This window comes from Saccopteryx bilineata, chromosome X, assembly GCF_036850765.1.
Source record: "Saccopteryx bilineata isolate mSacBil1 chromosome X, mSacBil1_pri_phased_curated, whole genome shotgun sequence".
Taxonomy (NCBI): Eukaryota; Metazoa; Chordata; class Mammalia; order Chiroptera; family Emballonuridae; genus Saccopteryx; species Saccopteryx bilineata.
Window position 1 is genome coordinate 127,914,833 of NC_089502.1, and position 24,653 is coordinate 127,939,485.

Here is a 24,653-nt window from a genome sequence, read left to right on the forward strand (position 1 = left end):
CATGTCTATGATCCCACGCTCAAGCCAGCAACCCCGCACTCAAGCCGGTGACCTTGGGGTTTCAAACCTGGTTCTCAGTGTCCCAGGCTGGTGCTCTATCCACTGCACCACCACCTTGGTCAGGCATTGATTGATTCTTGTATGTGCCCTGACTGGGATCAAGCCCACAACCTTGGTGTATTGGGATGATGCTCTAATCAACTGAGCTACCTAGCCAAGGCTTTAAAATGTTATTTCAAAGAGCTGCATAGTGTTCTACCTTATGAGTGTACCACAATTCACTTAAATGTCCTCTGTTGTAGAAAACTTGGATTTTCTAATTTTTCTCCTTAAGAAAACCAGATCATCATTCTTGTACATACAATTATGCATATCTCTAATTTCTTTTTTTTTTTTTCTCTTTCTTTTTTTTTTTACAGAGGCAGAGATAGACAGGGACAGACAGACAGGAACAGAGAGAGATGAGAAGCATCAATCATCAGTTTCTCGTTGTGCATTGCGACTTCTTAGTTGTTCATTGATTGCTTTCTCACATGTGCCTTGACCGTGGGCCTTCAGCAGACCGAGTAACCCCTTGCTGGAGACAGCGACCTTGGGTCCAAGCTGGCGAGCTCTTTGCTCAAGCCAGATGAGCCCGCGCGGGACCTCGGAGTCTCGAACCTGGGTACTTCTGCATCCCAGTCCGACGCTCTATCCACTGCGCCACCGCCTGGTCAGGCTATCTCTAATTTCTTATAATAAATTACCTGGAGTTTAAATTCCTGAACCAAACAATATGACTATTACTAATTAAACTTACTAGGTCAAAGAAAAAAATATTGGAAACAATTTTTGAGACAGGCTGTACCAATTTAAACTTATACCAGAAATCTGTTAAGTGTTTGTAAGAAAGTATTTCTGCGTACCAATTCAAAGCAATAAAATGTTTTACTCATTCCCATTTTAAAGACAAAAATGGCATTTCTCTTTTTGTTTGTACTTCTTTGATTAATAAAATTAAACAATTTTCCATAGGTTTGCATTTGCTATTTTGAATAGCCTATTTTATACCTTTGTGCATTTTCTACTGGATTACTTTTGTTCCAAGAACTTTAAGTTCTAATAGATTACACATTCCTATACAAAAACTCCTCATAACAATATACCTAGTTGACCACAGATATAAAGAAGGTTTTAAAAAATACATAAAAGATTTTTTAAATCATCCCAATTTGGGGATCTCACAGAAATATAGCTCAGGTATAATCAGTTTTTAGTCAATGTCTTTGTTTTTAAGTTTAAAATTATTCTTTTACCATTGAATTCTTCAATTTCCAGTTCTGGAGCTACCATATAATACTGTTCACAGAGCAACTTGGCGGTTTCATATGCATCTGCAAAGAAAGAAAAAAATGGTTAGCTGCTACACTAATAACACAGGCACAGAGAAAGACAGACATAATATATAAGCAAACAAGGACAACTGATAAACTGATGGATTTAGAATTCAACTACTGCCTTTAAAAAAAAAGTGGCCCTGGCCAGTTGGATCACTGGATAGAGCATCGACCTGGTGTACAGACGTCCCGGGTTCAATCCCCGGTCAGGGTACACATGAGAAATAAACATTTGTTTTTCTCCCCCTTCTCTCTCTTTTCCCCTCCTCAGCCAGTGGCTTTAGTTTGAGCATGGCCTCAGGCACTGAGGACAGCTCGGTTGATTCAAGCATCAGCCCCAGATGGGGGCTGCCAGGTGGATCCCAGTCAGGGCACTATTTCCCCATCTCTCACTTTTCTTTAATAGCCTTTTTGACTTTCATAGAAATACTATGACTGAACCAAAATTTCTCCTTCTTTAAAGTTTTAATTACCACAATAACATCAAAATACTACACTAATGACAATATGGCTTGCTCTATACTAAACACACATTTATTTGTTTAACTTTTAAATATTCCTAGAAGGCATTTTTCATGAAAATCTATAAACTTAAGACTAGACTTCTGAACACCATGCAGCCTGACTAAATTATAGCAAAATGATATTTGTTGTAAATTGAAAGATATTAATGCCAACAGTCTTAAGATCTGTCAATTATTTGTAAATGAAACATCAAAAAGTGTTTGCTGAATGAATGAGTTTCTGTGAACCACACACTCTAAACTATTGAAGGTACTACCATAGCTTTAAAATGTCCTTTAAGCCCTGGCCAGTTGGCTCAGCGGTAGAGCACTGGTCTGGCATCTGGAAGTCCTGGGTTCGATTCCTGGCCAGGGCACACAGGAGAAGCGCCCATCTGCTTCTCCATCTTTCCCCCTCTCCTTTCTCGTTATCTCTCTCTTCCCCTCCCGCAGCCAACGCTCCACTGGAGCAAAGTTGGCCCGGGTGATGAGAATGGCTTCATGGCCTCTGACTCAGGCACTAGAATGGCTCCAACTGTAGCAGAGCAACGCCCCAGAGGGGCTGAGCATCGCCCCCTGGTGGGCATGCCGGGTGGATCCCAGTCGGGTGCATGCAGAAGTCTATCTGTCTGCCCCCCCCCCCGCCTTTTCACTTCGGAAAAATACAAAAAAATTAAAAAATAAAAGTAATAAAATGTCCTTTAAGTTGTCCTGGCCAGATAGCTCAGATGGTTAGAGCATCATCCTGAAATACAAAGGTTGACAGTTCAATCCCCAATCAGGGCACATATAGGAACAGATCGAGGCTCCTGTCTCTCTCTCTCTCCCCACCTCCTACTCTCTCTAAGATCAATAAAATAATCATTAAAAAAAGACTTTCTGCAGGTTTCTGCCTTCACTAGATTAAAACCAGTGTTAAAAAAAAAGTCCTTTAAGTTACTTAAAGGTAACCAGGTTGGGGTTGATTTCCATCAAAGTCTGAGGAGCAACAGTTTGCTTTTGAAAAGAGAGAGAAAGACATATAGTAAGACAATCAGAGCCATTACAGAGATAGCTGGGAGGGAGAATTCACAAAGTCACACCTCAAAGATGGGGAACAATTTCAGAAAGCAATAATGCATAATCATATACTGCACGCATGCCTTTACTCCTGAACTATAAACAATTTGAGGTCAGCGTTTGTCTTACACTTGTTTTGTTACTCACATAGAACTTAGTATGTGCCTGTTAGATGGTCAATATTTCTTAGTTTGAAAAAATTGAAGCCTTTTGATAATTTACTTCTTTAAAAACGGCTTTCTGAAAGTACTACACAAATTGTCCATTTAAGTGCACGTACAACTCAATGGCTTTTCTGTGCTCACAGAGCTGTGCAGTCCTCGCTGAGCTCAACTGTCCATTTTCATCGTCCCAGAAAGAAACGCCACAACCAACAGCCATTGCCCCCACCCAGCCCTAAGCAACCACGGAGTTCCTCTGTGTCGTTAGATTTGTTATTCTCGGTAGTTCGTATAAATGGAATCTGGTATGTGATCTTTGGTGACTGGCTTCTTTTACTCAACGTTTTCAAGGGTCATCCATGTTGTAGCACATGTCAGAACTGCACCCTTCTGTATTGCTGAATAACATTCCGTTGTACAAGTACTCCACATCTTGTTTATCCATTCGCCCACTGATGGACATTTGGATGGTTTCCTCTTTTTGGCTATTACGAATAATGATGCTATGAACATCCATGTTCACTTTTTTTATGAATATACGTTTTCATTTTTCTTGGGTATATACCTAGCAGAGGAAAACTGCTTGATCATGTGGACATTTGCAAAAAAGCTAGACTGTTTTCCAAAGTCAGAAGGTTTTTATTTTTTTTTTAGTTTCACCTTTACAATTTCTAAAGGTCAGATACTTAAATGACTTTCAAACAATTCATGGCGTGTTTGCAATGCCCTCAACCAAATATCATCTCTTCGGAGACAGGCTCATATTTCTTTCACGTTTCCGACAACAGTACTGTGCAGATGCTTAAGACTCCGGATATAAGAGAATGAGAGAAGGAATAAAAAATTTTTTTAAAATGCCCTAACTGGATAGCTCGGTTGGTAAGAGCATCGTCCTAAAATGTAGAGGTTGCCAGTTTGATCCCCAGTCAGGGCACATACAGGAACAGATCAACGTCCTGTCTCTCTCTCTCCCCCTTCCTCTCTTCTCTGAAATCAATAAAATAAACATTTTTAAAAAAGAAAAGGTAAAAAATAAGCCCATAAAATTTAAATATGTTAAAATTTGACATATCAACTTAAAATAATACAAAGATAAGATTCGGATATGTTCAGACTATAAGTTTTGGTTCACTGACCTCATATTGCTACAAAATTTAAATTTTATATACTATTTGACCTCAGAATAAAAATTCTAATTATCCTATTAAAGTTTTATAATTAAACCACTATTAGAAAATCAGAGACATTAGAATAACTGACAAAATGAAATAATGAGGAAATGTGAATAAGAGAAAAAAAACGAGTTGATTGGTATAAAATCGACACTAAAGTTGAACTTAATTCAAACCCTAGAAAATTAAAATTTAGAATTCTATTACATTTGCAGGGGTTTTCCTAGGGTATCATAAACCTCATCAAATATCTGTAAAGAACTTTTGTAAAAAGAGATCAAGGCGTACTCTTCCTGCGTTGGCTACACCATCAAACAATGCTACATCTCCACCTAGTGACACAATAGCAAAACTGGCCAAGAGCTTCCAGGGCCACTTAAACCAACAAACACATCCTGGTATCTGAAAACGACACTCCGTTTGTTAGCTACATACAAAGTCAATGCATTTCCGCAAAACAACTCCTCCAAGTATGTAACACCATTAATGATGTTTTGACATCATTCTTCCATTCACTATAAAAGGAAAAGAAACCGCTAAATGTGCTAGCTCCTTGTGGCATTTGCTTGGCCCAGTGGCATGAGATTATAATGGCATTGTTAGAAAAAAGTATTACATAAATGTAACATGTGGAAGAGATGGTAGAGCCAGGTAGAAGCAGCAGGACTCAAACACCCAGTGTAGTTCCTAAAACCACACATGAATAAGAATTTTTAAAGCATCATAACAAATTATGGTGTATCAATGCTGTAGTAGTTAAACATTGTGTTATGGGCCCTGGCCAGGTAGTTCAGTCGGTTAGAGTGTCATCTAGATATGCCAGGGTTGTGGGTTCCATCCCTGGCCAGGGCACATACAGAATCAACCAATGAGTGCATAATCAAATGGAACAAATATATCTTTCTCTCTCTCTTTCTCTCTCCTTACTTCTCTCTCTAAAATAAAAAAGAAATGCATTATGATCCCTGAAAACCTCAAAACACCACATGAGACTCACACACATCAGCCAGTGAAGTATTTTAGGGGAAGTAATAGTAAAATCTACATTCACATGCATTTTTCTTAATGCCCAGAAGACATCACATTACCCTAGATGCGGCACACAGCTAGCAAGCATTTGATAAACAGGACAATCCTCTTGCTCATGAGAAAGTTCTCAAGGTGCAATCAATTATACTGATGAGAGATGTTCTTTTTTGTCAGACTTTGGGAAGTAGAGGGCTTGTGTGGTTCCCAAGCCTGGATGTATATGGAATCGACTACCAGGTTTTTTAAAAAAATACAGATTACAAAAAGAACCTCTAGAGATTCTGATACAGTAGGTCTGTGTGGAGGCCTGGGAATCTACATTTTTAAAAAACTAAGTAATTCTGAAGAGAAGCTGGATTTAGAGAGCACCTGCCTGGAGAGTTGAGGCTGATTCTGTCACTGTCTCTCCCAGGACATGGACAATCCTGGGGTCTTAGGGTGTGGAACAGCACAGATATACTCAAACTTCTACTTCACTTCTGTTTAAGTGAGCTAACATCAAAATTAAAAAGTTTTAAAATATCACAAAATTCAACTATTGGCTTATAATTTCATTTCTTTTATTCTAGAGTAAAATGTAAGTTCTGCTTACCACAAGCTTTCAAATAAGACTTTATTTTTATTTTATTTTTTTAGCAAGAGACAGACAGGGACAGGAAGACAGCAAGGGAGAGAGAAGCACCAATTCTCTGTTGTGGCACCTTAGTTCGTCACTGATTGCTTTCTCATACGTGCCTTGACCAAGGGATTCCAGCCAAGCCAGTGAGTGACATCTTGCTCAAGCCAGCGACCTTGGGGTCATGTCTGTGATTCCATGCTCAAGCTGGCAACCTCGCACTCAAGCTGGTGAGCCTGCACTCAAGCTGGAGACCTCGAAGTTTGGAACCTGGGTCCTCAGAATCCCAGGCCAATGCTCTATCCACTGTGCCACCACCTGGTTAGGGAAGACTTTTCTATTTTTAATTAGAAAACAAAAGTTTTAAATATGATAATTTACCAAATTACTTTTATCTGCAATGTATCTGAGTCAATATTTACCACCAATCTTTAAAAGGAAATATTAGGAGGCCTTGGCCAGTTGGCTCAGTGGTAGAACATCGACCCAGAATGTGGAAGTCCTGGGTTCAATTCCCGGTGAGGGCACACAGGAGAAGTAACCATCTGCTTCTCCTCTTCTCACCCTCTCCCTCTCCCTCTCCCTCTCTCTCTCCCTCCCCCTCCCATAGTCATAGCTCTATTAATTTGAGTACATCAGCCCTGGACACTGAGTATAGAGCCTCTGTCTCAGGTGCTAAAAATAGCTCAGTTGCAAGCATGGGCCCTAGATGAGGGTTGCCAGGTGGATCCCGGTCAGGGCGCATGCCAGAGTCTGTCTCTCTATCTCCCCTCCTCTCACTTAAATAAAATAAAAGGAAATGTTAGGAAATAATTATTACTTCTACTGAACATAAATGCTGTAGTTTTAAGGATCTGTTTTCAAGGACAATAAGATATTGATTAGAAATTAACTAACAAAACTGTAAGTGTGGCACATATGTACTTCCCCAGGCTAAATACTCAATATATGAACATCCAAGACTAACTATTTCTTTAAAAGGCCACGTTCATTGGCCCTGGCTGGTTGGCTCAGTGGTAAAGCACCGGCCTGGTGTGCAGGAGTCCTGGGTTCGATTCCCGGCCAGGGCACACAGGAGAAGCACCCATCTGCTTCTCCACCCCTCCCCCTCTCCTTCTTCACTGTCTCTCTCTTCCCCTCCTGCAGTCAAGGCTCCACTGGAGCAAAGTTGGCCCAGGCACTGAGGATGGCTCCATGGCCTCTGCCTCAGGCGCTAGAATGGCTCTGGTTGCAACAGAGCAACGTCCCAGATGGGCAGAGCATCGCCCCCTGGTGGGCATACCAGGTGGATCCCGGTCAGGCGCATGCAGGAGTCTGTCTGACTGCCTCCCCATTTCTAACTTCAGAAAATACAAAAAAAAAAAAAAAAAAAGCCAAGTTCATAAAGAATAGGGCAAAGGTTCACCAAGCAACTAGCCAAACAGATCCAACCTATCCAGGAATTAATTTAAGAAAAAGCACACAGGAAAATCTAATATATTATAGAGATTATTTTACTAATTTTTATTAGAAATTTTCCTCTTCCAAATTCACCATAAAACTCTGCTATCAAAATTGGCCTCTATGGTGAATACACATAATTGGTCATTTAAAAATATCTTACAGGAGGCTGGACAAGGATGAATTTGAGTGAGTGCTGGAAAAACAAACATGAAGGTGTCGAGGTCCCCTACCTGGGGTCTAACAGGATACATAAAACCGTGAAGCTTAAGTCTAAGAAGCCACTGCCAGGACAGGGTAATGGAAATGACCGCAAAGCACTGCAAAGTCAAAGAGGTGCTGCTTTTCAGTGACCTTTTTAAGTCACAAAGCAATTCTAATGAGCTGTATCCATCATCATTCTTCTACCCAAAACCCATCCCAAGTGGGAACCACCAGGTTTTTAAAATGTTAAGTACTGGACCCTCTCTTGCCCTGCAGACCACAGCCAGCTGGAGAACCAGGGCACAGAGCATCTAATGTAAGGGAAACCAGTCTACAGGCTGACGAAAATCCTAAAACCTGTGGTCATGAGCAGAAAGATAGGCTGAGCCAATTATATTACTCTTCTGAGAATTTAGGATCGAGACTCAGGCAGGGCAGAAGACAAAAGGATACACAGAGAGTTATCATCACCTAGAAGGCTTGGAGTGGCCATCATTGCCCTAAACAAGTCCACCAGTCTACGGACAAGAGAGAAAGGCAGACGAGCCAGGACCTGGCAACTCCAGTTGCAAAGATACAGAAAACACCCTCCTTCTATGTTTCCTACTTGCAATTTCTACAGCTCCAACTGCGAAGTGCTCCTTGCCCCCGGATTACCAGGGGACCTACTAAGCTGTTTCAATAAACCTGTTTCTGGAGCCAGAGTGAGTGGGTCTCTGTTACTTGCAACCTGAAGAGCCCTAGGTGAGAGCACAAGACATTATTTCTGAACCACATAATAACACACTTTCCGATACCATTTGTATGCTATTATGCTAAGCAATAATAGCATTTAGGAACAACATAGGCAAGCCAAAATCGCTGTGAGAGGTGACTTTTGTACCGAGTACTTAAGTTTGTACCTTTAAAATTATCTTACCACGGGATTTTTCATTTTATTTTCTGGTTTCTTACAAAGAAAGGAGGGAAAGGGTCATAATGGAAGGTACCTCCCAGAGGATAACAGAAACTGCTTTCCAACACTAATTCTAACATTCACTAGCACTAGTCTATAATTTGCAGATGTGTGAAGGTAGATATTAATGTGCTAAATAAGCAGCAAGGAGGCGTGCTTCGGTGTTCTGCACATTCAATTAATGTTATGTATGATGCATCCCACTTTAACACATTTATACAACTGGCTAGTCAAAAATAAAAATATTGTCCCTACCCTTCTACATAAAAGTTTTCTATAGTCTGTCTCAAGTGATCTAAGAATGGAATCATTGTTAGTGCATTAAGGTGTTCTAAGACTGTAACACACTCATTTGCGCACGCATAGGCAAGCATGCGCGGGCGCACGCACACCACACACAGGCTCATCTTGGCTGGACATCCAGCTAGCTTAAACCATGCAGGATCTTTGCAGCTGAGAAAATCAATAGTAGAGCTGTCATTATAACCAGAAGTCCAACTCTACTCCCTCTAAAACAGGGGTAGTCAACCTTTTTATACCTACCGCCCACTTTTGTATCTCTGTTAGTAGTAAAATTTTCTAACCGCCCACCGGTTCCACAGTAATGGTGATTTATAAAGTAGGGAAATAACTTTACTTAATAAAATTTATAAAGCAGAGTTACAGCAAGTTAAAGCATATAATAATAATTACTTAACAAGTACTTTATGTCAAATTTTCGCTAAGTTTGGAAGAATCAATCTTTATAAAACAACTTACTATAGTTAAATCTATCTTTTTATTTATACTTCGGTTGCTCCTCTACCGCCCACCATGAAAGCTGGAACGCCCACTAGTGGGCGGTAGGGACCAGGTTGACTACCCCTGCTCTACAACAAGCTTCCTAAAAAAGGAAGGAGAAAAATATAATATTAGAGATGCCAAGTTAGAAGGTTAACAGAAATCTCAGAGCATATAAGGGGGAGGTAAAAAGCTACTGAAAAATATCAACTGCTCTAAAAAGAGGGAGAGGTTAAGGTTTCACTAAGAGTCCAAGGAAACTGACATGCATTTCTTCTTCTCCCTGACAGCACTCACAGGTCCCGGGAAGAAGAGCTGCTGAGGACTAGGCCTTCTGGGGTGGATGCTCCAGTACCTTTTTGTTAGAAGAAACAGAAGAACTTATAGGCCTTTTGATCACTGGTGTTCTCTGCCTTGTTTGTCGTCTCAGTCTTATTTAAGCCAGAAAGAGTGTCTGCTTGGCTATTGTGACACCCAAAATCAGAAGCTAAGCCCACAGGAAATGAAACAGAAAGCTGACTTAAATCTGCTTCAGTCTACAGGAAGAAGAGAGACCTCCAAGCTTCCTGCTAGGTGGCCCGGCCCATTTTGCCAAGGTAGGAAAGGTACTGATTTAATGCCACATTGAACAATAAAGATTATACACACCTGGCTGGGAAAATGATTTGAGTCTAGAGATTATGTGTACAGCAGACCCAACAATACTGATACAGAGGGCAGAACAGAGGCTACTACTGTTAGGTACTGAACTCCCCCAGGAAGGTCGTGTGTGATGGGCATTAGTGCTAGAGACCAGGAAATACACCAAGACTGGATTTCATAGAGACAAAGATAACTTAAATCATTTGCAGTTTTATACTGATCTGTAAATCTGGTATGAACTCAAATGTATAAAACAGTGTTCTCACGAGGTTATAGAAACAGGTCATTTTTATTCTCTTTTCCCATTTTTTTTAATTAAGTGAGATGCAGGCAGACAGGCTCCCATATGTGCCCCAACTGGGATTCAACTGGCAAGCCCCCTACAGGGCAATGCTCTGCTCATCTGGGGCCACTGCTTCCATTGCTCAGCAACCAAGCTATTTTAGTGCTTGAGGTAAGGCCATGGAGCCATCCTCAGCACCTGTGGCCAACTTGCTCAAATCTTTCGAGGCATGGCTGTGGGAAGGGGGGGGGAGAGGGGGGGAAAGGGTGGAGGAACAGATGGTCACTTCTCCTGTGTGCCCTGACTGGGAATCAAACCTGGGACTTCTATAGGCCGGGGCAATGCTCTACCGCTGAGCCAACTGGCCAGGGCTCATATTTTCTAAATTTTCTTTAATGCATATCTTAAAAATTATTTTGGTAACATGGGATTAGTCCCCTTAACTGGCTCAACTGGGAACAGGAGTTGGACAATTGACAAAAAATGTTGGATAAAGTGGGAACTCATAAAATATGAGTTCGTAAATGTAACTTAAAATGCAGGTTCCAGGTCATCTATCTGAGATAAACAATATCATATATATCTATGAATATTCCAATTCCTATTTCTTTAAAGTGTGCTGAACTTAAAGATAACTGTGAAGCAATTTGAATGCAGATTCCTTCTAAGATTTTTACTCAGTGCTGCCCTGTAACCTAATAGTTATCTTGCTCACAGTCATTTCGTTACATTTCTAAGAGACTCTTCTTCATCAAGTCTTTCCAAAGTGTTCAACTTAATCTTGAGAAGCATCAATCATCAGTTTTTTGTTGCCACACCTTAGTTGTTCATTGATTGCTTTCTCATATGTGCCTTGACTGTGGGCCTTCAGCGGGCTGAGTAACACCTTGCTCAAGCCAGTGACCTTGGGCTCAAGCTGGTGAGCCTTGCTCAAACCAGATGAGCCCGTGCTCAAGCTGGTGACCTCGGGGTCTCGAACCTGGGTCCTCGGCATCCCAGTCCAACGCTCTATCCACTGTGCCACCACCTGGTCAGGCTTAACTTAATCTTAATGGAAGTGAAGCTCTTGTTTGTATTCCTGTTTCTTCAGTTTACAGAACACTTACAGTTTAAGGACAAAATAAGTGAGCATACACCTCAGCAGAGGGGACACAAAGGCACCTGAGAAAGCATGTATGAGCCGCATGGACATAGCGTGCTGAGCATATCTGAGGGTATCCGCAGGTGTGCTGTAGGCAGGGAATGAAGGGGACACAGAACCTGACTGTGTGGGTGCTGCTTTAAGTGTTCGCGTACTTTCATAATCGGAAACCACCTCCAGCGTTGTTTTCCTAAGGGAAGAGGCTGTTGAGGAGTGAAAAATGTGGTTTGAAAGATATAGCAGGGCGCAGGGGACATGCCAGCCCTTCCTCCTTATTACCCCATGTGGGTAGGAGCGTGCATGCACGTGCATGTGTTAGGGGAAGTGGCATTCTGAGTGGCAGAGGGACCTGGGGTGGCTTTTATTGGACTCGGCCTCACTCGGAAGCCAGGCTTTAAGTTATGCCAAAGGAGGGGTAGCAATGATTAAGTGAGAGGACGGAGTAATCGTTGTTCATGGTACAACAGTCGTCTTGCTGGGTGAGAACGAAAGGGGCAGGAAAGAGAGTGAAGAGAAGGCTGCGAGTGAGCGCAGGAAGAGGGAGGAGGGCGAGGGGGCCTGGCGCATGGTCAAAACCACAACTGCAAAGGACAACAGCCGCAGGAAGCTGTGAGACAGACTGCAGGCAGACACTCCCAAGTTCTTTCTTTCAAATACTGATTGAACTGGTTTGTACACAATGATCTTCCGCTAGGTTTTGGTATAAAATTTCTGTCCCTAAACTGGAAAGCCACATGCAAAAGAATGAAACTGGACTACAGTTTGTCCCCCTGTACTAAAATTAACTCAAAATGGATCAAAGATCTAAACATAAGACCTGAAACAATTAAGTACATAGAAGAAGACATAGGTACTCAACTCATGGACCTGGGTTTTAAAGAGCATTTTATGAATTTGACTCCAATGGCAAGAGAAGTGAAGGCAAAAATTAATGAATGGGACTACATCAGACTAAGAAGTTTTTGCTCAGCAAGAGAAACTGATAACAAAATAAACAGAAAGCCAACTAAATGGGAAATGATATTTTCAAACAACAGCTCAGATAGGGCCTAATATCCAAAATATACAAAGAACTCATAAAACTCAACAACAAACAAACAAACAATCCCATAAAAAAATGGGAAGAGGATATGAACAGACACTTCTCCCAGGAAGAAATACAAATGGCCAACAGATATATGAAAAGATGCTCATCTTCTTTAGCTATTAGAGAAATGCAAATCAAAACAGCAATGAGATACCACCTCACACCTGTTCGATTAGCTATTATTAGCAAGACAGGTAATAGCAAATGTTGGAGAGGCTGTGGAGAAAAAGGAACCCTCATACACTGTTGGTGGGAATGTAAAGTAGTACAACCATTATGGAAGAAAGTATGGTGGTTCCTCAAAAAACTGAAAATAGAACTACCTTATGACCCAGCAATCCCTCTACTGGGTATATACCCCAAAAACTCAGAAACATTGATACGTAAAGACACATGCAGCCCCATGTTTATTGCAGCATTGTTCACAGTGGCCAGGACATGGAAACAACCAAAAAGCCCGTCAATAGATGACTGGATAAAGAAGATGTGGCACATAAACACTATGGAATACTACTCAGCCATAAGAAATGATGACATCGGAACATTTACAGCAAAATGGTGGGATCTAGATAACATGATACGAAGCGAAATAAGTAAATCAGAAAAAACCAGGAACTGCATTAATCCATACGTAGGTGGGACATAAAAGTGAAACTAAGAGACATTGATAAGATTGTGGTGGTTACGGGGGGGAGGGGGGAATGGGAGAGGGAAAGGGGGAGGGGGAGGGGCACAAAGAAAACAAGATAGAAGGTGACAGAGGACAATCTGACTTTGGGTGATGGGTATGCATCATAATTGAACGACAAGATACCCTGGTCTTGTTATCTTTGAATATATGTATCCTGATTTATTGATGTCACCCCATTAAAAAAATAAAATTATTTAATAAAAAAAAAAAAAATTTCTGTCCCTAAGAGGAGTGATGCAAACGTGGGTAAGAATAATTCCAAATCTTGCAGAGATCAACAAAAGTATAGCTCATGCCAAGACCAGGTAGTAGCTAGTAAGTCCAGTAAGAGCGGCACAGACAGTAAGTGCTGCAAAACAAGATTCTTTTCACCTGAGAGTCAAGTTGAGGCAGGTTCCTCCTCAGCCTCACCAATGCCTCGGACTCGCTTTCCTTCTGCTCCACGGAAGTGCTCACAGTTGCCTAGAGCTCCCTGTCACTTACCTAGTTGTACTGCTTTGTGGTTAAAACCTCTCTAAAAACGAATCCTGTCCAGTTGGTTCAGTGATAGAGCATCAGCCTAGTGTGTGGAAGTCCTGGGTTTGATTCCTAGTCAGGGCACACCAGAGAAGCGACCATCTGTTTCTCCACCCCTCCCCCTCCCGCTTCTCTCTCTCTCACTTTCTCTCTCTTTTCCTCTCGCACAACCATGGCTCAATTGGTTCGAGTACATCAGCTCCATGGAGCTTCCACCTTAGGCACTAAAAATAGCCCAGTTGCGAGCATGGCCCCAGACTGGCAGAGCATCAGCCCGAGAAGGGGGTTGCCGGGTGGATCCCAGTCAGGGTGCATGTGGGAGTCTTTCTATCTCTCCTCCTCTCACTTGGAAAAGAAGAAGAAAAAAAAAACCTTTATAAAACCTAATGAAAAAAAATTTTAAAAAACCTAATGACTTTATTTGTGAAGAAAACAGTGAGATGATAAAAATGAGATGTTTTCACAACTTCATTATGAAGAGTTGTAAACACATGCAAAAGACAGAACACAGAATAATGAATCCTAAGAGTCCCAATTACCAGCTTCAACCGTTTTCAACACATTCCAAATCATTGTCACTGCCCTCTCTCCGCATAAGTTAAAGTAAATCCTAATGTCACTTTATATCATGCATAATATTTCAAAACACCTCTCTTGAAGCTACATCTCCTTTAAAAAGAACATAACCACAATAACAATATTGCACCTAGAAATGATTATTTCTTTTTTAAATTTTCTTTTTTATCAATTCTTTTTTTAAAATTTTTTTATTTATTCATTTTAGAGAGGAGAGAGAGAGAGAGAGAGAGAGAGAGAGAAGAGAGAGGAGAGAGAGACAGGGGGGAGGAGCTGGAAGCATCAACTCCCATATGTGCCCTAACCAGGCAAGCCCAGGGTTTCAAACCAGTGACCTCAGTGTTCCAGGTCGACACTTTATCCACTGTGCCACCACAGGCCAGGCCTAGAAATGATTATTTCTTGAATGGTCAAATATCCAATTGTCTTATAAATGTCTTAAATGACTTCTAAAAATATTTTATACCTTAGGCCAGGAACAAAAGTAAAGGCACCAATCTGTTACATAATCAGTGGTATAAATGAGAAGCCACACGACCAGTCTACAGCCCTGACTGGGTACAAGCACTGTTTTAAGAGCTCTACATATACATATTAACTCATTTAACCCCATGATATAGGTGAACTAACCATTTTATAGATGAAGAAACTGAGGCGCAGAGGTTATATAACATGTCCAAAGTTGTTCAGCTAACTCAAATGTCTTTCAGCTGATGAATAAACAAAATGTGGTCTATCCATTCAATGGAATACTATTTAGCTATAAAAAAGAATGAAGTATTTCTAGTGCATACAACAACATGAATGGTCCTTGAAGACATGCTGCATGAAAGAAGTCAGACACAAAGACCGCACACCGTATGATTCTATTTATATGAAATGTCCGGAACAGGCAAATCTATAGAGACAGAGAGCAGACCGGTGGCTGCCTAGCGCTGGGGAGAGAGGAAGTAGGGAGCTACTGCTGATGGGCATGGGGGTTTCTTTCGGGGGTAATTAGATGTCCTAAAATCAGATTGTGGTCCAGGCTGCACAACTCTACGAATATCCTAAAAACCACTGAATTGTACACTTTACATGGGTGAAATGTATAGTACATATATGAATTTTATCTTGATAAAGCTGTTTTACTGTCAGAGGGAAGGGGGATGAGGGGATGGGATCAGAGAAGGTGAAGGGATTAGTGAAACTATATACATAACACAGAGATACAGGTAACAGGACAGCAAGTCCCAGAGGAAAGGGGAGAGGAAGTTAGGGGGAGGAGGCAAAGAGGGGCAGTGGAGACACGGGGTGGAGGGTGAGGGACCTATATTGAGTGGGACACTTAAATCTATGTTAACATAATAAATTAAAATTAATAAGAATTTAAAAAATAAAGTAAAATATATACATAGTTGGATCTTGGTTAGTTTTCAAAGTTCAGTATCGTTTAAAAAAAAGTAAATTATAAAAGTTTCCAATTTCTCAAACCAAGGAATACTCATTGACCATCTAATAGGTATATACTAAGTTCTATGTAAGTTACAAAACAAGTGTTAAGATACAAACCCTGACCTCAAACTGCTTACAGTTCAAGAGAAAAGACACACGTGCATTATATGCCAATGCACTTTCGCGTTATGAATGTGTGCCTTTTTTCTAAGGGCAGTCAACTATCTGAACCTGGCTTCCTATTTCACAAAAGCCAACTATGACAGGACCAGTCCCCCAGTGGAGCCTGCAGAAGTCATGATTAACCACGGGGTCATCCTGAGAGAGAGCAACCTTTAGGATTATTTTAAAACTTTTTTTTTCTTTACAGAGACAAGAGAGAGAGAGAGTGAGAGAGAGGGATATACAGGGACAGACAGACAGGAATGGAGAGATGAGAAGCATCAGTCATTACTTTTTTGTTGCAACACCTTAGTTGTTCATTGATTGCTTTCTCATATATGCCTTGACCGCGGGCCTTCAGCAGACCGAGTAACCCCTTGCTTGAGCCAGTGGCCTTGGGCTCAAGCTGGTAAGCTTTCCTCAAACCAGATGAGCCCGTGCTCAAGCTGGCGACCTCGGGGTCTCAAATCTGGGTCTTCCGCATCCCAACCCGACGCTCTATCCACTGCACCACTGCCTGGTCAGGCACCTTTAGGATTCTTGTGGAGCTGGACCTATTTGTCTTACAACTGGAATACTCTGAGTAAATGTTTCCTAACTAAACAGAGGCCAGAAGAGCTTGGCAATTCTAGGCTGAGTAAAGGCCCCTAGGCCTGAGTCTTCCTCGTCGGGTTTAAGAATGCCCAGGGTAGGTCACCAGCTCGATACCAAGGGTGCTGGCTTGAACCTGAGATCACTGGCTCAAGCCCTGGTAAGGGCTCAACTACGAGGGCACAGTCCTGACCCCCAAGGTCGCCGGATAGAGCCCCAATCAGGGCACATATGAGAAGCAATCAATCATACAACTAAATGGAACAACAAGTTGATGTTTCTTTCTCTCTCTCTCTCTCTCTCAAAAAAAAAAAAAAAAGGAATGTCAGGGTAAACAAACAAATAGTGTCAGTTTTCCTCTCTGGCTACTGAAGGAGTATACATACCCGCCCACTCCCTCGGCCTCTGACTCAGCAGCAAGTGTCATTCTGCTTGAGGTGGGTTTCAGGGCTTTACCAAAGAGACAAGGTCCTCTCCTGCCCTCTACTGACTCCGTTACGTAGTTCAGAAAAGGTAAGAGCACCAAAGACCCTTGATGAAGACCGTGAGAGCTGTGGTCGTGAGAACTTGCTTGTGGGTAGAGGAAGCAGAGGAGGACCAAAACAGGAGACACCGGCTCGGGAAGGGACAGATCAGGGATCAGAGGCTGCACAGAGTAACCAGAAGGCTGAAGAAAACGAAAGAAGAGGTCCAGAAACCTGGTGGATCACTCACAACCAGGAAGGCTTTCTGGAGCTAGCAGCTAGCATCTAGCTTAAAATGAATTTATTATTCAAACTGCAGTTCTAGTTCAATGTGCCCGGTACTAGAGACTTCGGGTTCTAGGGCTCTGTTCCACCTGAAGGCTACTGGGGCAGTGTCTGACTCGATATCCAGTGACCCCATGGAGCCCACATGCCATGGAGGTTCCAAAGCCTGGGGCACACATCAGAAAGATGTTTCAATTTTACAAGCATATGAATTCAACCAAATTTTATAACAAGGATTTGCATTCTCTGACATTTTCAGATAATGGTGGCAATCAAAACTTAGAGAGTACTTGAGCTGACAGTTATTTATGGTTTAAGACAAAACTACAAGGAAAATCCTCACCATTGAAATAGAAACCCGGCCCTGGCCGGTTGGTTCAGTGGTAGAGCATCGGCCTGGCGTGCAGAAGTTCCGGGTTCGATTCCCGGCCAGGGCACACAGGAGAAGTGCCCATCTGCTTCTCCACCCCTCCCCCTCTCCTTCCTCTCTGTCTCTCTCTTCCCCTCTCACAGCCGAGGCTCCACTGGAGCAAAGATGGCCTGGGCGCTGGGGATGGCTCCTCGGTCTCTGCCCCAGGAGCTAGAGTGGCTCTGGTCGCAACAGAGTGATGCCCCAGAGGGGCAGAGCATCGCCCCCTGGTTGGCAGAGCGTCGCCCCCTGGTGGGCGTGCCGGGTGGATCCCGGTCGGGCGCATGCGGGAGTCTGTCTGTCTCTCCCCGTTTCCGGCTTCAGAAAAATACAGAAGAAAAAAAAAAAGAAAAAAAAAAAAAAAAGAAATAGAAACCCATTTTGAGCATTACGAATGATGGATCTTTCCCTGAAGTGCCCAGAAAGAACTTTGCAGCTTTGGACTAAGTAGCTGGAGCCCAGAGTGGCCTGAGGACTCGGCAAACAACTTAGCAACATGGCCCTATCACCAAGTGCCTTGAGAGCAACACCAGCCTATTTGAACCCAATCACTGCCAGTGCGGTGGTCTCCTTACCCTTCACGACATCAGCCACGTTGCAGGTGGGATCGATACTTCCGATGTGTTTAGGATGAGCAGGATTAGTGTCACCACCAAACAGAAGTGCTAAACAAAACCAAAAGGGAAGGAAGAGATTACAAACAAAGCAGGCTGAGATGGTCAAGCAGAGAAATATAGAGGATTCTCGTATTTGTAAGAAGCGCTTTAGCATCCAGTCAGTGACTTAAGTAGAATACAGGGTGGAGCAAAAGTAGCTTTACAGTTGTGAGTTCGTAAAACACAGAGTTCACTCTTGTATTATTCGTTACTGTATTGTTTTCCATCCAAACAACTGTAAACCTACTTTGGCCCCACCCCGTGCATACGATGGGGGATTGACGATGATGGGACAATGAAGGAGGACGGGTGTGCTTTAAGACTCACCAGTCTCACTGAGGCAGAGACACGAGCCAGGTGTCCATCTCTTTCTTCCCGACCCAAAGTGATATGGATGAGAAAACCTCCTTTCATTCTTAGCCAAGCTTACCCACCTTCTCAGGACTACTGCAGACATTTAACCCAATGTCCACTAGTTAGAAAATGCAGTCTGCACCATTAGGCCAGGCCTGCGAAATGTCTTCATCGTGAACATTTCAAATGTCTCCATCACGAAGAGTATTTTTCAATGTAGTATATACACAAACGATATTTGTTCAAGTTGTTTTTTGTTTGTTTGTTTGTTTTTTTACAGAGACAGAGTCAGAGAGAGGGATAGACAGGGACAGACAGACAGGAACGGAGAGATGAGAAGCATCAATCATTAGTTTTTCATTGCGCATTGCGACACCTTAGTTGTTCATTGATTGCTTTCTCATATGTGCTTTGACCGTGGGCCTTCAGCAGATCAAGTAACCCCTTGCTCAAGCCAGTGACCTTGGGTCCAAGCTGGTGAGCTTTTTGCACAAACCAGATGAGCCCGCGCTCAAGCTGGCAACCTTGGGGTCTCGAACCTGGGTCCTCGGCATCCCAGTCCAACACTCTATCCACTGCGCCACCGCCTGGTCAGGCTGTTCAAGTATTTTTAAAGTACACTTGTTTTCAGAGATTCTTCTTTCAGAGACACAAAAAAAGCACACAAGACTAGCAAAATTTTACTTCTGAATAAAAGCCAAAAGGAGCCCCAAAGGAAAAAGGAATGCGAATGCCAATGTTCCTAGAAAGACATACATATATGTATTTATTTATTGGGGTACTTATTTTTAAATCAAACAAAAATTGGGAATAACTTAGATTTTACAAAAGGAGGACACTTAAATGAAATAGGGAAGATTTTAAATTATAAAACGTGATGAATATGGCCACTAGGCTGATACATAAATTTCCAACTGATCAAGTAAAAAAAAATAAACAAAAAAGAAAAAACAGAAGTGACTGCCTGACCAGGTGACGGTGCAGTGGATAGAGCATTGACCTGGGACGCTGAGGACCCAGGTTCAAAACCCTGAGGTTGCCGGCTTGAGTGCGGGCTCATCCAGCTTGAGTGTGGGGTCGCTGGCTTGAGTGCAGGATCATAGACATGACCATAAAGTCACTGGTTTGAGCCCAAAGGTCACTGTCTTGAGCAAGGGGTCACTGGATCAGCTGGAGCCCCCTGGTCAAGGCACATATGAGAAAGCAATCACTGAACACCTAAGTGACACAACTATGAACTGATGCTTCTCATCTCTCTCCTTTCCTGTCTGTCTGTGCCCCTCTCTCTCCTTTGCTAAACAAAACAAAACAAAACAAAAAACAAGCAAAAGGAACCAGAAATGACTAGCTTATCCAATGATCTAAAAGCATGTACATATATATCCAGACACACATGTTCAGGTCAGAAAGAAACTGTAGTTATCTAAGAGGTTTATTAAATAGTATTTAGGTTCTTCCTTTCCCTTCAAAGTTCCTGTAAATTGGCATAACTCCTTTTTTTTTTAAATAATAAATTACCCTTATTGTCATGTCTTCGGGGGAATTTGCTTTGATTATAGTTTTGAAGAGTAATATGCTTTGCTTGTAACTAATGCAATTTTCCTCCATTACAGTTGACATTCAATGTTATATTAGTTTCAGATTTGGAGCATACATTTCTATTTTTATTTTATTTTTTTATTTTTTTAATTCATTTTTAGAGAGGAGAGAGACAGAGAGGGAGAGAGAGACAGAGAGAGAGAAGGGGGGAGGAGCTGGAAGCATCAACTCCCATATGTGTCTTGACCAGGCAAGCCCAGGGTTTCGAACCGGCGACCTCAGCATTTCCAGGTCGACGCTTTATCCACTGCGCCACCACAGGTCAGCATACATTTCTATTTTTAAAAGACATACATTCAGAATCAGCCCACATTTAAGAGTTGTAGAACATTCATTTATCCAAATAAATAAAATCAGTACAATAAAGATGTGCTGTCCATTTTCTGATTCAGCAAAGAGAATGATTTAGATGAGAGACCTGAATGCTTTTCCATAAGAATTATAATACTGCGCAAAGAGACAGCGTTGAAAATAAGCCAAAATTTTTTTGTGTGTATAGAGAGAATTTTAGTGATTTTTTCTTATCCCAAGACAAGACTATGGTTTGACAATTTACTTAATCTGACTTCACTGATCCCTGTGACATAAAAGATCAATTGCTCATGTTGTCAAAATGCCAATTCAATATTCCGAGGGTCAATGTTTTTAAAACCAAAAAGGGAAAACACCTAACATCCTGGACTAAGACTAGAACATTGTCTCAGAGACACATGAAAGTATTTGGAGATGAACGTGGCTGCCATTAAAACTGGACCGACGCCCCTACCAGGAATGCCACAGCAGCAGCTTAACCCGCAGCTACGGGCCCTGTCTCCAGTAGGAGCATTTAATGAGTTCAATTTTTTTTTTTTTTTGAAGCTGGAAACGGGGAGGGACAGTCAGATAGACTCTCGCATGCGCCCGACCAGGATCCACCCGGCACGCCCACCAGGGGCGATGCTCTGCCCACCAGGGGGCGATGCTCTGCCCCTGGGGGGGGTCGCTCTGCTGCGACCAGAGCCACTCTAGCACCTGGGGCAGAGGCCAAGGAGCCATCCCCAGCGCCCGGGCCATCTTTGCTCCAATGGAGCCTCGGCTGCAGGAGGGGAAGAGAGAAACAGAGAGGAAGGAGAAGCAAATGGGCACTTCTCCTATGTGCCCTGGCCGGGAATCAAACCCGGGTCCCCCGCACACCAGGCCGACGCTCTACCGCTGAGCCAACCGGCCAGGGCCTAATGAGTTCAATTTTAAAAAAGCCTTTCAAGCCTGACCAGGCGGTGGCGCAGTGGATAGAGCGTCTGACTGGGATGCAGAGGATCCAGGTTTGAGACCCCGAGGTCGCCAGCTTGAGCGCCGGCTCATCTGGTTTGAGCAAAAAGCCCACCAGCTTGAACCCAAGGTCGCTGGCTCCAGCAAAGGGTTACTCAGTCTGCTGAAGGCCCGCGGTCAAGGCACATATGAGAAAGCAATCAATAAACAACTAAGGTGTCGCAATGCGCAATGAAAAACTAATGATTGATGCTTCTCATCTCTCCGTTCCTGTGTATTTGTCCCTGTCTATCCCTCTCTCTGACTCTCTCTCTGTAAAAAAAAAAAAATTAAAAAAACCTTTCAAGGATTTCTTATAACAAAGAATACTAGTGAACAGTGTTTTAATAGATAGGATTTCCTTAGAAAAAACTGAACTAGGAATAAAATTCTACTGAAAAAAATGCAGAACTGTAACAGGAAAATATGTGGGGGAACTGTTTACCATTTCCAAACAGGACCAAAAGCCCAACTTACTGTGCTGGTTAATAAGCATGCGGAAGGAGATGCGGTTGGTATAGAAGCGGTCCAGAAAGTACTGGATGTTACTGCTGATGAATGGATCGAACCCGAACTTCTCCTTGTATTCAATCACTCCTTGTGCCATTGTAGGAACCACATCATTGTGTCTATTTCTGATTTTAACCAGAACTTGTAGAAAGCTATGTGGGAGGGAAACAAAAGTGGTCAGTCTTTGTAGCGCATGGCTGATGCATAACCTTCCCAGCTCTGTTTCGGAATATATATCTTCTGCTGTTTTTATAGGTAGAGGCATCATAATCATTACAGGCTACAAGGAAGAATTCATGAGACACTAAAAGGTTACTCAAGTCTGCCTGAAGCTTTCTACACAGATTCTCCTTTAAGAGACACTAAAAGTAAAAGGTGCCATTAGAGAAAAAAAATTTTCAAATACCATTTTTAAGGAATCCACTGACTTTTTGGATAAGTGATTATATATAATACAAGTTCCACAAATATTTTCCAAATAATTTCAGAGCATATTATAGTATTTCTCCTGTTAACATAGGGACAATCCAAAAAAAGTCCCAAGGATTTATTATGGAGTCTCAAAGCAATAGCTTCCATGAATAAATACTGTCAAGAGCAAAATTTTGAAATCTATTTCTCACAGCAGTAAGATATAGTGATGAAATGTAGATAAAAATAAAGGCAATTAAAACAAACCTATTCAAGTATTATGCTATGTTACTTAAGGATACAGAGGGAAAATATTCTAAGGATGGTAAGTAACTAAGAAGAGAAACACAAGTTGCCCTGTCCAGGTACTCAGTTGGTTAGAGCGTCATCCTGATACGCCAAGGTTGCCGGTTTGATCCCTTATCAGGGGACATAAAAGAATCAACCAGTGACTGCATAAAAAAGTGGAACAACAAATTGATGTTTCTCACTCTCTCCCTTCCTCTCTCTCGCTCAAAATCAATCAATAAAAAAAATGTTTAAAAAGAGAGAAAGGTAAGTCGATGGAACCAAATGAAAAGCTGGGAACCAGGGCCAAGGATGAGTGAGGGTATGTGTACAAAAATTGAGCATACTGGTAACGGGACATTGCAAGTCAGTCGAGAAACAGTCAAATTAGTTGGGATAGCTGGAATAATATAAGTCACAAACCAATTTCAAGCCTTAAGCCAAAAAGTGGGTTACGAGATTTAAATGCAAAAGGGCAAAATCACAGAAAAGATCGAAGAAATAAGGAAGGCTGTTCTAAGCTTAATACCAAAGACAGAAAACATGAAGAAACAAATTATATGACTAGGCAGAATTTCAGCAATTCTATCAAAAAACAAAGTGGGAACTGGGAATTGTCTATTTGCAAGAGTTACCTTAATAAAGGAAAAGACAAGCACCCTAACAGAAACAATGCAAGGACTCTGGTGTCAAAAAATTTAACCAGAGAAAACATGAATGCCAAAAACTTCACCTTCACAAATAATAATAATAATAAAACAAATTAAAAATGCAACAGCTGTATTTAAAGAGCTGTTTAGAGCACCATTTGGAGTCACAAGAAAACTACAAACCATTCTAAAATCCAAAGCTAAGAGTTTGAATCCCATGACTTATCTGTAGACAGACCATTATAAAACCTATAGGAATAATGTAGATCTGCAATCTTGGCATGCGTATTTTTGTAAAAAATGTTTTATACTTACAGAAATATGTGTGCCCTAGTCAAAGGAGGGATGGAAGGAAAATGTTAACAGTCTTGTCACCTGGCAGTGAAATGTGGAATGACTTTAACTTACCGTTCAGTCTTATTTTTCCCAATGATGAAATATTACTGTAACAAATGCGTATAAAAGACAGTCAAGATGAATAAATCAACTCTGAAATTAGGAGATCATAATTATTCATAAGAATTTCTATGATGGACAATTTTTTTCTTTACATAATGTTCTTTCCAACATATGAATGAAATAGCATGACAGTGAAAAAACTCATTATAGTAGGGCAATGCGTCAACCGATCTGAAGGCCGGATAGTTGCCTTCATGGTTCAATTCTCAGACTATTTCTCCAAACTTCTGGGGCTCTTCTGAACTTGAGCGTTACATAAATGTACTTGTCCTCTAAGCCACTTTCATTGTACTTAACCCTCTGAGTAGCACTAACGTTCAGGTACGTCCTCGTGCCTCCTGACCAGCCAGAGTACGATCGTACACGTGTAAGGCAACATTAAAAAAAGGCAAATGTCTGTTCTTCTTGTTTCCATAAATTGGTTATCAAACAAACATGATTTTAAGTTAATAAAACTGTAACAAACTAATTTTATTTTTTGGAAAAAGAACTCACTCCTGGGGGTCAGCGAGCATGAAAAACACTCACTCCTCAAAGGGTTAAATGATTACCTTGCCTGTGACTCCTATATAACCTCTCATTGAGCAAAAAAGGCCACTGCTGTGACTAAAATGACTCACCTTCATGCCTTCCTTCACCATGAGCCCCAGGCTTCTAAAATCCCAACTCTCCTAACTAGCTGCATGAACCTGGGCCAGTTACTGCAATTCACATGATCTTGTGCACATCGGATCCAGCGCTTGGCAGTTTACAAAGCAGGCTCACACCCATAAATTCACCGGACTGACAACCTGTTCCAGAAACTGAGACAGGACTCTGGGAACCACAGAGCAGAAATTTAATATCACATACTTCCACAAATC

General features: G+C 41.8%; 1 protein-coding gene across 1 annotated transcript in view; it reads right to left on the minus strand.

Annotated features, from left to right (window-relative positions):
• The window catches only part of PDK3 (pyruvate dehydrogenase kinase 3), a 92,283-nt gene that overhangs the window by 30,205 nt on the left and 37,425 nt on the right, over window positions 1-24,653 (minus strand). The window contains exons 4-6 of the mRNA XM_066250276.1: window positions 21,950-22,134; window positions 18,152-18,241; window positions 1,296-1,373 (exon numbers count right to left, since the gene is read on the minus strand). Coding sequence (XP_066106373.1) covers window positions 1,296-1,373; window positions 18,152-18,241; window positions 21,950-22,134 — 353 coding nt within the window. The remainder of the gene's footprint in view (window positions 1-1,295; window positions 1,374-18,151; window positions 18,242-21,949; window positions 22,135-24,653) is intronic.